The 18,575-nt window shown below is 34.8% G+C and overlaps 2 protein-coding genes across 7 annotated transcripts in view; one reads left to right on the forward strand and one right to left on the reverse strand.

Annotated features, from left to right (window-relative positions):
• The window catches only part of LOC131675535 (serine/threonine-protein kinase NLK), a 709,408-nt gene that overhangs the window by 497,563 nt on the left and 193,270 nt on the right, over window positions 1-18,575 (reverse strand). For all 6 annotated transcript variants that reach the window (XM_058954550.1, XM_058954551.1, XM_058954552.1 and 3 more), the window contains one exon: window positions 10,934-10,989. In XM_058954550.1, the coding sequence (XP_058810533.1) occupies window positions 10,934-10,989 (56 nt within the window). The remainder of the gene's footprint in view (window positions 1-10,933; window positions 10,990-18,575) is intronic.
• LOC131675536 (uncharacterized) overlaps window positions 1-18,575 on the forward strand; it is a 488,580-nt gene that overhangs the window by 294,852 nt on the left and 175,153 nt on the right. The gene's annotated exons all lie outside the window — the stretch shown is intronic.

Here is an 18,575-nt window from a genome sequence, read left to right on the forward strand (position 1 = left end):
CAGCCGATCAAGATAAGACGTTGACTACAGATAGAGTTATGGTCAAGATTGCAACGCAAACATTTATCTCATAAGATGTTCAAAAATACCCCCGTTCAAATTTATGCAATGTTGAATTTTACGTTCAAAATTTTCAACTGTGGACGTCAAAACGTGACGCGGAATAGCTCTGCAAGCTTGTATGATGCGTTGCATCATATCTTGCCGTGTTGTTGGTTGCTGTGCAAAACAACATTTTTTAGCCCCATAAAAAGAAATCTGGACTTGTCAGATCTGGTGATCTTGGACACCACTCAGTAATGTCACTACCAATGCCTATCCATCGTCTTCGGTATCGTTGGTTCAAGAAGTGACGAACCATTAGTGAGTTGAAGCCATAATCGTCGTCTTTTTTCCAAGTCCACATCTTCCAATAATTCCTGTAATTCATTCTACAGGAAATTAAGATATGTTGCGCCATTGACATTCCTATCGAAAACATAAGGTCCTATCTGATAACCATTTATTATACCGCACCAAACTACGAGGCTCCATCTATGCTGATTATCAACATGACGTACCCAATGAGGGTTCTGGATAAACCAATAATGACTATTATAGCGATTGAGTTGCCCATTACCATGAAATGTAGCTTCGTCCGAAAACATGACGTATCTGAAAAATTCAGGATCTTCACGAATCCTTGCTTGTGCTTGCAGAATTCTGGAATGCGGAGATCATCTGGCATCAAAGCTTGAGTCAAAGTTATGTGATACGGATGAAATCTGTACAGCACAAAAATCTAGTGGCTGTTGATCTTGGGATTCCAGTACGTCTCTGAATTTCACGCAACGAGATATGATGATCCAAATCAATCATGGCCAAAACGACGAGAATTCGTGGATCATCGTTGTTCGGCATCGAAATGCGACGACGATTTCTGCGTATTCGGGGTCGTCGTCTCTCTCTTTGCTCGATGATTCGAATTCTCACGTGGTTCGGGTAGTGAAGTCTCCCTGGGTAATTTTGGCGGTAATACCTTGCCGCAGCACGATATCGGCCTTGACATGCCCCGAGAGACAACAGAATATCAACAATTTCGTTTCTCGAATAATCCGGCATATTCCCTCCTTTTAAGTCGACTAAGAAAATTACACTTGAACTATCCTGAGAAGGACTGTTCGCGAATCACTATTGTCATAAACAATACTAAAAAAGTGTTGTTAAACAATTTAGTTGAAACTTTGTAGGCTTGTTCGGAATTACACCAGAAAAAAGAATGGAAATAACACGTGATCCCACAAAATTGAAAATGACACTTCTCATGAAGGCTTTGAATACATGAAGTCGACTTTGAAAATCAACCTGAAGTTTAAGCTCAAGGTCACTGTTGTTTGACCCTACAATTTTTTTGGGATATTGAGGTTATCGGGTTATTGGATAATTGGGTTAATTGGGTTATCGAGTTATTGGGTTATTGGGTTATTGAAAATGACACTTCTCATGAAGGCTTTGAATAAATGAAGTCGACTTTGAAAATCAACCTGAAGTTTAAGCTCAAGGTCACTGTTGTTTGACCCTACAATTTTTTTGGGATATTGAGGTTATTGAATTATTGGGGGTATCGAGTTATTGGGTTCTTACAATTAACCTTACTCATGCCCGATCATCCCTGTGCATAGATGAAGAAATTCATAAATTTGACCCCTACATGACCTTAGGCGAGGGGGGGGGTTAACCGCACCCCACACATAATACGTTATCTAAACGTAGAATTTTCCGCTCTTTCCGAATCCAGGATCAAAAATATGGGTTCCTATTCAAAAAATTACTTTGACCTTCAAATGACCTTGAAAATGAATCTCAAGGTCAAATCAGATTTCACAGAAAAGTTGCCCCCATTGTCCCAAACAACTGTTGTCTGAACAATTTTTTTGTACAACGCCAACCGTCGAAAATTTCGGGGTGGTTCCTTTAAAATGGGACACCCTGTAGAGCATACTTGAAGGTATTAGTCAAAGTTGTAATAAATACGGAAAGATTTATAATAAATACACAGGAGCAGAATTTAAAGAAGTCAAACAAAGCAATATTTTAAAAAAATTATCTGGTTTCACGAGATAACCCCAAAAATTCGACAAAACTTAATAATTGTTATTCATTTAGTAATTCAAAATAAGATTTTAAAAATTACTAGGTGTTTCGTCCTTCCTGTTGGATCGAACTCCTCATTAAGTAGGATGAGTTGTCACAATTTTGTTTTTGATCAAGTAATATTTTAATGTTTATGAAGATTATTATTTTTATGGTTGAACTATGACACAGACCATATGAAAATTCTGAATGGATTAAGAATATTGATAACATTAACTTTTTTACATTCCGAACGATAACGGTATTAAATACATTTTAGAAGTAGACTTGGAGTATCCAAAAGAGTTGTAAGCGGCTTATAAAAATGTATCTCTATCTCCCTCAGAATAGAGCTCTACCCGGTACAAATATAAAAATATTTTGAAGATATGATATGTCAAAGAGCACCTTGTAATTTTTTTATGGAATATTTAATATGAACTAAAGCTAAAAAGGATACATTAAGCTTTTCGATTGGATTGAAAAACATGACCCAAACATTAAGTAGATTTAAATACAAAAAAAAAGAAACAAACTAGAAATAAATTTAAAAAATTGTTCTATAAATTATTAGAAATGCAGTACATGGCAAAACCATGAATGTAAAATAAAAGATGTAAATATTTTCAAAATTGAAGGCTTTACACATATTTAAACACAAATTTTATTTTTATATCTTTATTCGTTTTTAAGATATAAGCTTTCGAAAAATATTTATTCTTATTTTTTAAAGTTAATACTTTTGATCTAATTAATATTTTGCTATAAAAATTCAGGAAAAAAAAAATATATATATACACAAGGTGAATCATTTTCATCAATACATCAAGATCTTTCCTACTCGGAAACGTCCAGCAATGTTTTAGATCAAAGTTTCTGAACTCGGAGGTGGACTTATCCCCTTGACCTTGTTTTTGACCTTGAAGGTAACTATCTAGATCATTTCAAGATTAGCCTTGTTTTTTGAATAGGAACCCTTATTCTTGACCACGGATTCAGAAAGAGCGGGAAATTCTACGTTCAAATAAGGCAACATAGTCGGGGTCCAGCTGACCACTAGAGGTCATGTGCCGGTAAATCAAACTAATACAATTGTTATGACCCTATTTTTCTCAGAAAGAAAGAAAATAAGAGATTCTTGAATAAAAAATAATATTTTATTATACTTTTGATTAGGAGCGTGTCACGTACAGGATGTTAAAAATTCAGACGGTTCGACCGGGAACTCAAACCTATAAGGTTTGTGCGGAGTCCTTTGGTTTCGCAAAGTCAAGGGACAATCGAAATCGTTTTTCAATTGAAACCTTCATCCTGGAGCCATTTTAAATTGTTGCATATGACACTACGACTCAAACAGATGGAGCTAAGTGGTGATACTGCGTAATGTTCAAAATTTTAGAACGAATTCAAAGTTATGGAACTTGCTAGAATGAGTTTATCAGTGTGTATTATTTACAAAAAATGCATATGTATTGTGGCTGATTACACTCCAGATGAGATTGATGATATACTTTTAGTTTTAGGAGAGTGTCATGGCAGATATCGTGCCGCTGCACAACTTTATGCACAGCGTTACGATCGTAAACGCCACCCAAATGCAATGACTATTAAGGATTTAATAAGGAGAGTACGAAATAGTCATTTGCGGCGCCAAAGGCGACATCATGAATACAACAGAAATGACATTCGAGTTTTAGTGGTTCTTGCTTAAGCTTACATAAGTCCTCACATAAGCTCACGCCAGATAAGCAGAAAAAACGTTAACGCAAGCTGTGACGCCGTTTTACGAGGTGTGTTCAAAAAGTACCCGGAATTATCGTTTTTCCAAAAAAATATTTATTTATTCGTTTACATCAATGTGGTCCCTTCAAAGTAATCCACCCCAGATATAATACACTTATGCCAGCGTTTTTTCCAATCTTCGAAGCACTCTTGATATTCACTTTTTGGTATGTCCTTGAGCACTCTCAGCGATTCGGCCTTTATTTCTTCAATCGAGGAAAAACGCCGTCCTTTCATGGGTCTCTTCAACTTTGGGAACAGGAAAAAGTCACACGGAGCCATATCTGGTGAATATGGAGGTTGGGGCACGACTACGGTATTGTTTTTAGCCAAAAAATTACGAACAAGCAACGACGAGTGAGCAGGTGCGTTATCGTGATGCAAAAGCCATGAATTGTTTTTCCATAAATCGGGGCGTTTTTTTCGGATTGCTTCACACAAACGTCGCATAACTTCAAGGTAATACTCCTTATTAACCGTACGACCTTGTGATAAGAACTTATGATGCACCACGCCCCTGCAGTCAAAGAAAACTGTAAGCAAAACCTTCACCTTTGATCGAACTTGACGGGCTTTTTTCGCTCTTGGTGACGTTGAATGCTTCCAGGTGGACGATTGTGCTTTGGTTTCGACATCATAACCGTACACCCATGTTTCATCACCAGTTATGACCCTTTCAAGCAAACTTGGATCGTCGTTGACGTCGTTTAACAACTGCTGAGCGATGTTTATACAATTGTTTTTTTGGTCAAAGTTCAGCAGTTTTGAAATGAATTTTGCTGCCACCCGTTTCATGCCCAAAACATTTGAAAAAATGTTATGACATGAGCCAATTAATATGCCAACTTCATCAGCAACTTCTCTAATTGAAATTCGGCGATCATTCAGAACCATTTTTTCCACTTTTTTCACATTTTCATCGATTGTTGACGTGCTGGGTCGACCGGAACGTTCGTCATCTTCAACGTCTTCGCGGCCATCCTGGAAACGCTTATACCACTCGTAAACACTTGTTTTTTTCATAGCAGATTCACCATAGGCTTTTTGTAACATTTCACACACTTTGTTAAACTTTATTTCATTTTTTACGCAAAATTTAATACAAATTCTTTGATCCATTTCTTTTAAAAAACGAAAATCGCCGAGCTCATAAAAACACGTCAAACCTTAGCGACTACCGCACACAAAGTAAACAGTGAATATAGCTGAAAATTTTATCATACTTCAGCGGCACGTATACCAACACGATAAAAAAAAATTTTGACAATTGGACTCTCCAGACCCGCGAAATTTAAAAATTCCGGGTATTTTTTGAACACACCTCATATACGTTTCTATGAATGGGCTTTACAAATGATTTAAGTAGATCTTAACTTTTTTCGTTTTGTACTTTTTTCGAATGAAGCAACATTCAAAAGGGATGGCAGCTTAAATCGACATAACTGCCACTATTGATAAAATCATAATCCTCACTAGTATCGACAAATTAATCATCAATACCGTTGGAGTGTCAACGTATGGTGTGGAATTGTAAATGGATAACATTAATGGTCAAAATTTCTTGGAATTACACTGCGATCATTTGCCTCCTCTACTAGAAAATATCGATCTAGATACGAGGTTAAGAATGTGGATACAACTCGATGGCGCATCTTCACATTTCGCACATACAATACGTAATTTTCTGAATGATGAATATCCTGATAGGTGGATTGGTCGTGGAGATCCAGTTGCATGGCCACCTCGTTTACCTGACACGACAACTCTAGATTTTTATTTGTAGGGATATGTGAAAAACGCGGTTTATCAAGAGCAGCCTACAACTAGACAGAACATGATGGAGCGAATTCGAGCAGCGTGCGCTGCTATACCCAGACATATCTCATGAAGTACTGTTGCACAATTTGTAAGAAGACTGAACTTATATATTAAAGTTAGAGGTGGTAATTTTGAGCAGTTACTCTTTAGTTAGATGCTACATTTACGAAAAAAAAGCATTATATTTGTAAGATTCTTAATTTTAAATTAATCATTGTAAGTCAATTATTGTAAAAAAATGAAAATGAATGAAATCTTCTTTTTGATTCCAGAATCTCTTACTTTCTTTCTTTCCAAGAAAAATGGGGTCATAACACGAGTATTAATTTGTTTGACCGCTACATGATCTTGGAGGTCAACCGGACCCCGACTATGTTACCTTATCTGAATATAGGATTTTCCGCTCTTTCCAAATCCGGGGTTAAAAATATCAGCTAAAAATAAGGCTGACCTTCAAATGACCTTAAAAGTGACCTTTAAGATCAAAGACAAGGTCATGGGGATATGTCTCCCTCCGACTCCAGCAACTTTTGTCTGAAACATTTTTTTGCTAAACATTACGTAGAGGGAAAAATTTTGGTCTATTCATTAAAATGGTTCACCTTGTATATATAGCATGCTTTACGTAATTCTTCAGTAATTGATTGAATTACATTAATATAACTAGGATTATCAGCTACTTGTTCGGCTATAATTAATCATAATTAATAAATAATTTTATTTGGATGATCTCAGTAGGCATGGTCCAATGATGTTTCTTTTCTTTTTGCGACTTTGTAGTGAAGTGAAAGTCTACTTCTATCAATAAACTTTCATTTCTCAGTACGAAAGTCGATAAATAAATGAGATTCCAAGTGGATTTTTCATTTTTTACATGCTTATTTCCATATTCTCCATTTGATTCATACCTTTTTTGATAAACATTACTACTTAACAATTTTAATATAATTTCCTTTACCTAAATAACTAATTAGTTTGGTATTGGATTCTTTACGAAGAAAAAACTTCATTAAATACAATCCACAGTCTTGGTGACATCATGCACTATTATTTTATCATTTTTGAAATAAATAAAATTACATAATTATTTTCCTTTAGACGAACGCCAAATATTTTACCTAGGTTACTTTTCTTTTTAAGCTCATGCAATAATAGAATATAATTTCCTGAAATGAAGTCATCGAGCAGCTGTGATTAATACATTTTATCTAAATTTATAGTAGTATTATCAATAGGTTCATGATCATTATTTTCAGCAGATTTATGGAAATAATCATTATTATCATCATTGCCACCAGTAGCAGATTCAAACGTAGTTCTGACAATTGTGTAGTAGTATCCAAATCATTGGTAGTACTATTATAATAGTGAGATCTATTAGAAGTATCTACTTTTGCGACTCTCGTGTCAAATATTTTTTCAAAGGTGATTTTATTCAAAGGTCTATTCATGTTTACCTGTTTTTCTATAGTAGTAGTATTAGATTTGCTAGTAACTGACTCTATAAGCTTCTTCAATGGATTAATAACCGGTTTGAATGGATCATTCAAAGTCTTTTCTAAATCTACTTTTCCATGTTTTAATAAATAATTTTTACATTTGCTTACATTACGAGTCTCAGTTAATTGCTTAAGTACTATTTTTTCTTGTTCTGTTTTCTCGTTAGGAATCAGTTATATTATTAACAGTTGTATTCATACAAGAGAAATAACGCTTATTAAATTCTTTACTATATCTTCTATGATTTATTGGTCTATCTCTGTTGTGGAATTGTTCAGTCTAATCTGCCTTTTTTTTCGCTTTTTGCTGCACAATAGCAACCCGCCACACATCCAAAATCTGAGGAAAAACGCTATAAAAATCAAGACCTTATGAGAAGCGTAACTTCACATCCGTGAGAAATTTATTGTTTACTATGCAAAATCAATAATTGCAAGCTTTCCAAATGATCATTTATTACGTATTAGATAACTTAATTTAATTTGTAAGTAAATATCACTAGTAATTTTACAATAAATAAATATAATACGAATTTTAATATAAAACAGCGATACTAGTACCTTAAGAAAGAGAAGTAAAAATTTAATATTTTGATAACGATCGTTTTTAACAGCGTTCTCAATAAATACAAGATTTATAATTTATTTAAACATTTCAAGTTACGCTGTGACATAGCGATCCAACTGTACGTACATTTAAAATTAGTGAAAATGATTGTTATAGAAGATAGTCTAAGAGCACAACTCATAAGATCTTGTATCTTATGAGAAAAAAGCAGCCTTAGACTATCTCCTTTCCTAATCATATTAATACTATATTAATACTTCCTAATCATATTAATAATAGATATTCGACTGAGTATTTGTTGCGGCACTGTCTGGTCTTTTCGTGATAAATGCAACGATGCTTCGCCGCATTTTAAATGGCACGTCGAAGTAGCTAACTGTGTAGATTGATTCTGTGTTTGCTACTCGATGATTGACTTTAATAACGATTTTTGAAATACACAGAGAACTATTATTTCGATCATTTCGAGTATCTAGTACTATATATCAATTTCTTGCTTGTTCTCGGAAACACGATTTGCAAATATATCTTAGAGTCCGAACTTAATTAACATTAATTTTTAGTTGATAGCTAAAAATCCATGATTATTATCTCTCCAGCATTTTATGATTATCAATTCTTCAGATAAGATGTTTGGAAATATAGCATACGATTGATATAGGTAATATCTATATTGTTATGTATTCCCATACAGAAAAATGCTCTTACATTACCTTATTTCTCAGTAGCAATATCATCGAAAATTATGATGGAATTTGGTACTACTTTATCTGGTGAGACAACTGACATTCATGTTTACTAAATATGTAATAGTGTACTCCATCTATCGGCTCCAATAAATCGCTTAGAAACTGATACTTGGGTGGGTTAAGTGACTTTGAGTAGACATATACATTTTCAAATCTAAGACCATTTTAATGAACAATAGTTACTGAATCTACAGAAAACTGCTTGTATACTATCAAATACTAATTCACCATTCTTCTTTCGTCGCATTCCTTCTTCACTATCTTATCGAAATTTATAAGTTGGAGTTTGAGAGGCTAACCTTTAAAATCCATGTTGCCTTTAATCTTTATAGATTTAAAGATGAATGAACTCACGGACTATAAAAGGCTGTTCATATATTTATCTTTCTATTTATACATCATCTTTCGAAGAGGTATGATTATTTATTATAATAGTTGACATATTCTGGTATTAGATAGTAAACTATTTTTGGTCATTACACCGTTACTAATTCTCTTCTAGATTTATGTTTTGATAAAGAACAGTTCCGAGGATCTATAAGATTGAAAACATCGGAATATTATTTTTGGAAAAAGCCTTTTCGCACTAAGAAACCTCAAAATATTATATATTATTATATCATATAGCAAAATATAATATAATATACTAAAATATAATAAAATATACTACGATAGTATACATTAAGTTAAAATATATATCTATAAAGGTTTGTAGCATAATTTTTGAATCTACAAAGTCATCTAAAGCGATTCTACAAACACACATACATACAGGCGCGCGCGCACACACATGCACGCATGCATGCACTCATGAACGTATATACGAGGTGTGATCAAAAAGTAAGGTGAATTTTTATTTTTCTCCAAAAATATTTATTTATTCATCAATTTTTATTTTATCTCCTTCAAAGTAATCCCCCTCGGATATAATGCACTTGTGCCAACGCTTTTTCCAATCCTCAAAGCATTTCAAAAAATCATTTTTTGTGATCTTGTTTAGTTCATCCTTCGATGCCGTCTTTATCTCCTCAATCGTGGCAAAACGCCGTCCTTTCATGGGCCTCTTCAGTTTTGGGAATAAGAAGAAGTCACAGGGGGCCAGATCTGGGGAATACGGTGCCTGTGGCATCGTTACTGTGTTGATTTTAGCCAAAAATTCGCGCACAAGCAACGATGTGTGAGCAGGGGCGTTATCATGGTGCAAAAGCCAATTTTTATTTTTCCACAAATTTTCCACAAACGTTTCTGGCGGATTGCTTCGCGCAAATTGCGAATAACTTGCAGGTAATATTCCTTATTTATTGTTCTACCCTGTGGAAAGAACTCATGATGCACCACGCCTCTGCAGTCAAAGAAAACTGTAAGCAAAACCTTTTTGATCGAACATTTGATCGAACTTGGCGTGCTTTTTTTTATTTTGGTGATCCAGAATGCCTCCACTGGGACGATTGAGTCTTAGTCTCGACGTCATAACCGTATACCCATGTTTCGTCACCTGTTATAACCCTGTTGAGTAAATCTGGATCATCGTTTGTTTTGGTCGAAATTGAGCAATTTCGGAACAAACTTCGCTGACACACGTCTCATGTCTAAAACACTCGTCAAAATTGATTGGCACGAACCAAATGAGATGCCAATATCATCAGCAATTTCTCTAATGGTAATTCGATGATTTCCCAACACTATTTTCTTCACTTCTTCAACATTCTCATCAGTTGTTGATGTACTGGGACGTCCAGAACGAGGTTCGTCGTCGGTGTCTTCTCGACCTTCTTGGAAGAGTTTATACCACTTGTAAACATTTTTTTGGCTTAAAGTAGACTCACCGTATGCCACTTTCAGCATTTCAAGTGTTTTGGAACATTTGATTCCATTTTTCACACAAAATTTAATGCAAACTCTTTGATCCATGTTTTTAGACAGCAGCAAATCGTGGAGCACGCAAAACACTTCTAACCTTGATGCCTTTCACAAACAAACCAAACATACTACAAAGCTGAAATTTGGAACGTATGTTCTAGACGAGTGTACGGACATAACCAAATAAAAAAGTCGAAGATCGAACGGACGTAGCCCGCTAAATTTCAAAATTCACCTTACTTTCTGATCACATCTCGTATACTCGTATAATTATATTTTAGGTCTGGAAATCGGCTTATTATTGCTTATATCTGATCCAACGTAACTCCCCAAGTTAACATTTTTTTATCATGTAACATCTCACTTTCTTCGTCTATTCCTCTTTTAAGAGGAAAATTATCCAGGAATAAAAAACGTCTCCTACCATGTCCTATGTAGGGTTAAATCAGTATAATTAGAGACAATTCTCCGACCATTTTTTAAAGCTTCTAACTTCCGCAATTTTAAATCTATTTGAATAATAGCATGTACGATTTAAAGGATACATTTCTTGAAAAAAATCCAAATGAGGAGGTTGTAATATATCTAGTGCTGACAAAACCTAAAATAAAAAGCCATAAATTAAATATAAAAAGTGCTAGTAATAATAATTGAAATAAAAATTTTATATGCATGAATCTAAATACGGCAGTTGATAGCTCGTAAATATTTCTAGAAAATTAGGTTATGTAAAAGTAATATATAAACAAAATTTAGTGTTACAATAGCTATTTAAAATAAATAGAAATACTGTATAATTTTAAAGATTTGTTGTAATATGTTAAAAAGTATTTAAACAATGCACCATTGCTAAAATGTATTTTCGAAATTGTATTAACACAGATATTTAAAAGGGTGACGATTGGTTATTAACTTTACTTACACCATCAGGCTATTTATTTCGTACACTGTATGAAATAGATATTGTGAATAAATATACTAAAAAGATAGATATTGTGAAAAAAGCAAAAATATATATGCACATAGTTATAAAAATAGAAGCGGTGATAGATTCTGCGGATAGAACCAAAGCAGGAGTAATTATAAAAAACATAGCGAGAACAAGAATGATAATAAAATCAATATAGTGGTTAGAACAGTCATCACCAACGTGATTAAAACAATGATAGAGATAAAAAATTGGTAGATACAAAAATACTGATTAATGAGACAGTTGTGATGGATCAAGTAATAGATGTCGATAGCGTCAGTATACGAGTACATAATGATGGCAATTCACGGTATCACCTCAACAAAAGCGTCGGTAACAAGGGAACAGGCCTCGATACTTTGAACTTCCATAAAGCTCAATGCCTAATCACGACATGTAGTCGTTAACTCCTTCAGATACACCGAATAATATCGTATTAGCATATTATATATTAACTTGATATCTGTGAGTTAGATATCAAATGCTATATTTGTAGTTGTAGGTTTAAAATGCTATAACTTATGAAAGGAATTAGCAATATTTTACGTCGACACCAAAACCAAAATTTTCACAATCAAAATAAGACGAAATATACTCAATACGTATATATATAGCTTATAATATGTAGTTAATATTTTGGTCATTACATATGGAGAAAATTACACTTTGAGCCAATCCAAGTACATAAAGTATTTAATTTTTATGGATTGTAATCTGTATTGCATATAATTGTTTGATAATTATCTCAGTTTATCCGGAACCTCGCTCATCTCTTAACCTTCAATTACTTTCCTGTATAATACTACTCAAATTTTGTCTCCATTCCTTGGATGTACAATTAGGTTTAAAGGATTCTCTCTTTATTTCTCTCTCTCTCTCTCTCTCTCTCTCTCTCTTTCTCTCTCTCTCTCTCTCTCTCTCTCTCTCTCTTTCTCTCTCTCTCTCTCTCTCTTTCTGGCAACTCTGGCAACAGCCGCGAACAGCAAATTAGCTATACGTGCCTGTGAGAGAAGACGTTCGGTCCGTCTCGTTCCTCAACGCTTCGCTTGAAGTGCTTAGACTGCTCTCTTTATAAATATAATAAATAGTTTGGAGCTAACATAAGCGTCATTGAACAGGTAAGTGACGAGCCCTACGATATAGAATCGATTGCAACTCGCGATGCGGACCTCGCGAAGAAGTGATTATCGCGAAGAAGGGGGAGATAGAACATACGTTGGTAGAGAGTTGAGCAGAAAAAAACGAATGGCCTAGACGGCCGGTGAGAACTAACATGACTTCTAACATCGAGAAACAACGATTCAGGTGTTGAATTAGCAAATCAACGCGTGAAGCGATAACGCACCTTCGCCATTGAGAAAAGCGAATACGCTGAGAAGCCGGCGTTCGACGCTTTTGTTGTAAGTACAGGCTCACAGCCTGGCTCATCTCTCTCTCGGCTTTTGCCTTTATACACGCTCTATTCATTTCATGCGACAAAACGATTGCACCATTCATAATTTGACGCACAGTATCCTGCTGTATCCTAACTATCCGTCGTAGCGTTCTCTTTATTGAACAATCGTAGACCCGTAAGTTATTGTTGTTGTTCGCTGTCACTCACGCTACCATGACATAAACGCTTGCATCGCAGCCGCCCAGCGTAATACGTGTCCGATACATTCTTTTTCTTCTTAACCAGCCGTTTTGTTGTTAACATCGAATATATATTTGTTTCGTTTAATTGATTGGCATCTAATTTCTTTATCCGTCTTCCTGTTGCGTACGCCTATTACTAACCGCTCGCAAGTCTCCTTTTTTTTTGTTTTGGTTTGAGTAGCATTAACTCACTTGCAGGTTACGATACTCTCAGCAGGGCGAGTATTTCAACCAAAGGATGAGACATGCTGATTATTGAACCCACGCACCGTGCTTACAAGCGCACAGGGCCGCCTTGTGGAGCGAAATTTATATTATCAATTAGCGAGTAATTAATTAATTTTTTATTTCGACTTTACTCGAAAGGTCTCAAGATAAAACCCTATTACAACGTATGTATTACAGAGACCCGAAAAAAGTATCATGCATGGTAAATCAATATTCCTGAAATTTATATTTTTGAAGTCGATGAATCTGAATCCGAAGTTCGTTTGACCCAACCAGCGCTGGGTGAAGGTTAAGTCAAGGTCAAATTCAAAAAATCCATTTCCAGTAAAGTATACATATATGTTTACATATTTTTGGGTCCTCTGCATCCACAAATTCGCAAAGAATCATCTTAGTGAATTTCATTTAAGTTTCTTTTCTTTTTGAACAATCTTTCTATTCAGATACCAGTAAAAATCATTCAACATGTTTACATCCTATCTGCCTTGGTATCGTCTTTCCATTTCTTGTATATCTTGGCTTTTATTGTCTATTTTATTCTTCGTTGAAATCAAGTAGATTAGCTGGAAAGTAATCTAAATATGAATGAAGAAATTGTAACTTCAGATCCATTAAAGACCCTAACTTTTTGTAGCTTATAACCAATTTTTTTACTATAACATTGTAATTTTGGTTTTTATTCTTGTCTAAAAAGTTTGCAACAATTTCTTGGAAACTACCTCAAGCAGATTGTTGTAGTGCAAAGTTACTATCCTTTAGCAAAGAGCGCATTTGAAGTCCATCAAAAAACCCTTCTTTTAATTTAGCATCTGATATTTTTGAATTATATAATATATATATATATTGTAAACATATTCCGTCTTTGACTAATGCTTTTATAAAATTGTGACGGGGGCAAGCAGTTTGCTTGCCCTTTATCTGCTGTCTCTCAATTTCCCCTGCTTTCGACAAGACATAGTGCCAGCGTTGAGCGCATAGTAAAAATGCGCGAAAATACTTGCCTTTATTTCAGCCACCGATTATTGCCGGATGAGATTGAGAAAGCCCGAATAATTCATCCGCCGGCTACTTAACTTGTTGTTCGAGCAGCAGCTCATGTCAAAGTATAGCTTGCCAAGGCGGCATCCATTTTCTCTCCTTCGATCGTTGAGAACGATAGCGCCTCTCTTATCCCCCTTATTAAAGAATTGGTGGAAAAGCGAGTAGGTGATGCGACAACTTTGTTATAAACTACTTCATTAACCCAAGTTCAATGTGAAAAAGCAGAAGGAGAATTTTTTTAAGTTGTACTAATGGTTCGCGCCAAATTTTTTCTGACAAAGATGAAATATGTTTCCAATATACACTGCCGTCCATATTTATTTGCCCACTCAGAGAAAAAATGACATAAAATTGAAAGTTTTCTTATTACGGAAGTATTTATCCTATAGAAGACTCCGGGAGCTTATTTTGTAGGTTGTGGTGGGTACCTTCAGGCACATTTCGTTTGGAATCGATTAATATTTTTTTTCATGTTTTATCAATACATAAAGGTAAGTAAAAAATCCAAAATTTTTTGCCCACATTTAAGTCCAAACATTTTTATGAGAAATATTTTCATGATAAATGTAAAAGAAGAATTTGGAAGCTTGTTTTAAGAGCTTTCAAATGCAAGGTAGCAGGATGATTTTTTATAATTAGCCTAAAAGTTACAGACGTTTGAAAGAAAAACAACACTTTTTTTCAAGAATTATTATTTTTGTACCATCGACTCATACTGAAGAATTTTACTTGGAAAAAGGGGTGATTTGTAGCGTAGACTCAACCTACATTTTCTCTGATTTATTTCGGAAAATTTTGTTCCTATATATAGGAGTCAATTATTGTTCGACTGTGGTATTTCATGAATGAAAAAATCATTATTTTTATTTTCTACGGTTTTTCAGTTCTCTGAAATCAATCTAGAAATTTTCATAAATACAGCAAAAAGCTATCACAAAAGATTTTTATCATCTCTAAATTATAAAGTATAAGTAAAATAAAGTCATATCCAATGAATCAACAACGTGGAATTCCTTCGGAATCATCATAATAAGATAGACCCTAAGAATTGGTAACTTCACTTCAAGTCTAATTCAGCTTTGTTTATAAACATAAGATGATACCGCAATACTCTAGATAAACTCAGTTAATAAACTGCCAGTTCATTTATACAATCTTTAGTTGCCAGCATGGGAAAAACTGAATTTAACAATAGAGAGCAGTAGTGAAATCGTGGCTTTTCACAAAATCGGTAAGAGCAATAGGGATATAGCTAAAACGCTCAAGTTAGCACGGTGTACTGTTGATTATAACGTAAAAAGTTTTTAAAATTTGACACAGTGAAAATAAGAAAAAATACAGGTAGACCGAGGATTTAAGACAAATAAGGGATCATGTATTGAAAAGAAACTTTTCATACTCGTGAAAATTCAATTTTGAAAACACGCCGTACAAAGTGCCGTGAAATGCAGAAAAAATTATTTTCTCTCCAAATAAAAAATTATATATCTATATATAATTTTTTACCTATGATTTTTTTATTGGATTTATTTTATATCATATCAAGTAATTTTGATGGACTATGAAATGAATATACATTTAAGAAATAACATCATAAAAATGCAGTCTCTTGTCCATAACCAGCTTTCTTCACCAAGATATACAAATATTTTTAAATACGCTTGGTATAAAAGCGGCTACATTGCTGAAAAACCAGCTAAAACAGATAACCCTGTTGATTTTAGTTTTGGAGATTCTTGCAATATATATTGCGAAGTAGAAGCATGTAAAAATGTTGCTACTCGTATAATACGGTGTGGTTGGTGTAAAAGATCATTATGTTTCAAACACTTTTTCGATGATTATCATTTCTGTAAGGAATTCGTTGAATGATACATTTTAATTTACCAATAAATAAAAAAAAGAAAAAAATGAAAATTATTATAAAAAATCAAAATATATGTAGTATCGCGTACGATGGCTCTTACGTAAATATATTTATGTATCTACATACGAATATAAATATATATGTATAGATCTATAAATGATAATTAGACCTCGTGTTATTCTCGTGTTTATTTTTAAGAGATATTTCTCGCCATTTGGTACTATTAAAATAAAATATATTAAACGTATTTTTATTTGTCATAAATTATGTTTGAGCTACAGATATATTTTATCAAAAAAAATGGGATACCCCACGTACGGTGTAGTAATCAATTATTTTAAGAAAAAGCAACTGATAAACTCAATTCTCCCAAAGTTAGGTCTATTAGCCTACATTTGGTTGGGTAAGGGTGGTTTATGGGGGTTTGGTGGGTTAGAGGCAGGTTGGTTAGTTGAGGTAGCTCGCTCAGGCGGAGGATTAAATTATTTCAGGAAATAACAAACGACTTAACTCGCGTTTCCCACGGTTAGGAGGTTTAGCCTGCTTGTGTTTCAGTAAGGGTGGTTTATAAGGGTGGGGGTTAGATAGGTTAGGGGTAGGTGGATAAGAGGTATGTTATACAGCTGGGATAACTCGCTTATGGTGTAAAATTCAATTATTTCAAGAAATAACAAACGACTAAAGTTGCTTTTTACAGGATTAGGTGGGTTAGCCAGCATGTGGTTCGGTAAGGGTGGTTTATGGGGGTTTGGTGGGTTAGAGGCAGGTTGGTTAGTTGAGGTAGCTCGCTCATGCATAGGATTAAATTATTTCAAGAAATAACAAACGACTAAACTTGTTTATCCCAGGCTTAGGTGGATTAACCTGCTGGTAGTTTGACGGGGGTGGTTTCTAGGGGGCGAAACACCCCTTAAATATATATTTTTTTAAATCCGGGAACACGTCAATTTTGGTATTTTCTCATTATCAGTGCGATTTTTAAATCACTCGGGCTGATTTACTATATTAGATGTCGTAAAACAGTACAAAAAATAGTGTATTTACCCCTATTAAAAAGGGGGTTGCAGCCCATCGGTATAAATGTTATGTCCTTAAAAGCGCCTTTTTATAAGAAATTTTTTAACGTTGAGTTTACTGAGAAATAATATTCATTTGATGCTGAAAAATATTAAAAATACTGATTTTAGGGGTCTGTTTTTCAGGGTGGATTTCACCTCTTAAAAGCCCTTATGGGCCGATAAAAAAAAACACGTATCTAATTTTTTGTTTCAAGTACTACAACATATCCCAAAATCATTCAAATCGGTGAGGTCGGGTTGGGTGGTTCCCCAGACACACAATCTTAAACAATTAATATATTCCAAACGTCTTCGGTGTCAAATCAGGAACCCCAATTGCTGAGTTATCCAATAACGTAAAATATGCATGAAACAAGAATTACAAACATTCAAAGTCACAAATAATAGAACTCTTTACCCTCCGACAGGATAACGTCAAATCCTAACCTCAAGAATCCTAGATTCCTTACACCCATGACAGGCTAACCCTCATTAAAACTCCAAGACTCCTACACTTTTTTTCTTATTTTGTGGCAGGGAACTTCGGGGGGTCTCAGCCGCGCACTTCGAGTTCTTCCGCCACAAGGCATGATTGGTCCGTTTTCCCCCGACTACTAATAAGGGCGCCAGACCGCCGTTCCTAATTTACGGTGATCGTCGGGGATAGAATTGGAAAATCGCGATGTAGGTGTATTTGCCCACGTGTCGACTGCGCTGATTGGACAGGTTGACATCTTCACGGCGATTTCCTCTTCTCAGGCCGATGGTATCAAACAATTGTCGATCTTATCCGTCCACTCACGTCCTGGAAGTGTCGGTAGCTCAGGATACTACTCCTCAACTCGGGTCGGAGATTCGTTCGATTTAGAGCGTAAGTTATCTAATGCTTGGAACCAGAAATGCAAACAAAAGAATCCTCGCTATTGACCGTCCGTGGCTGCAAATAATATCAGCATGCAGGGAAGGAAGGGTCAACGAGGCGTAAATAATGAAAATCGGTCACACTTTACTTTCCTTTGTTCTGTGGCTGTAAAAAAGGTAAGGTAAAGGTACAGGTATGGTCGGAATAGCTAATTTCTATTTTAATCAAAAACTGGAAAAATTTTTCAAAAGGGCAAGTTGTCTACTTTAAAAAACAGTATCTAATTTTTTCTATTTAAATTTTTAAAGCAGAGATATGGTTCTTTGAAATTATAATGCATTACAAGGCTTAGTCTGAGAGTGTTGCACTATTTGCAACACCTTAGAGAAGCCATTTCCGTCCCTTGCCGCCCCGTAACAAGCCGATAATTATGACCGATGCGCGCGCGAATCCAGACACTAATTTATTTCCATATCCGCCTACCCATACCCAAGAAAACGACGCAACAAGTCGAAGAATGCGA

This window comes from Phymastichus coffea, unplaced genomic scaffold, assembly GCF_024137745.1.
Source record: "Phymastichus coffea isolate CEN01 unplaced genomic scaffold, Cenicafe_Pcof_1.1 PCOF00025, whole genome shotgun sequence".
Lineage (NCBI taxonomy): Eukaryota > Metazoa > Arthropoda > Insecta > Hymenoptera > Eulophidae > Phymastichus > Phymastichus coffea.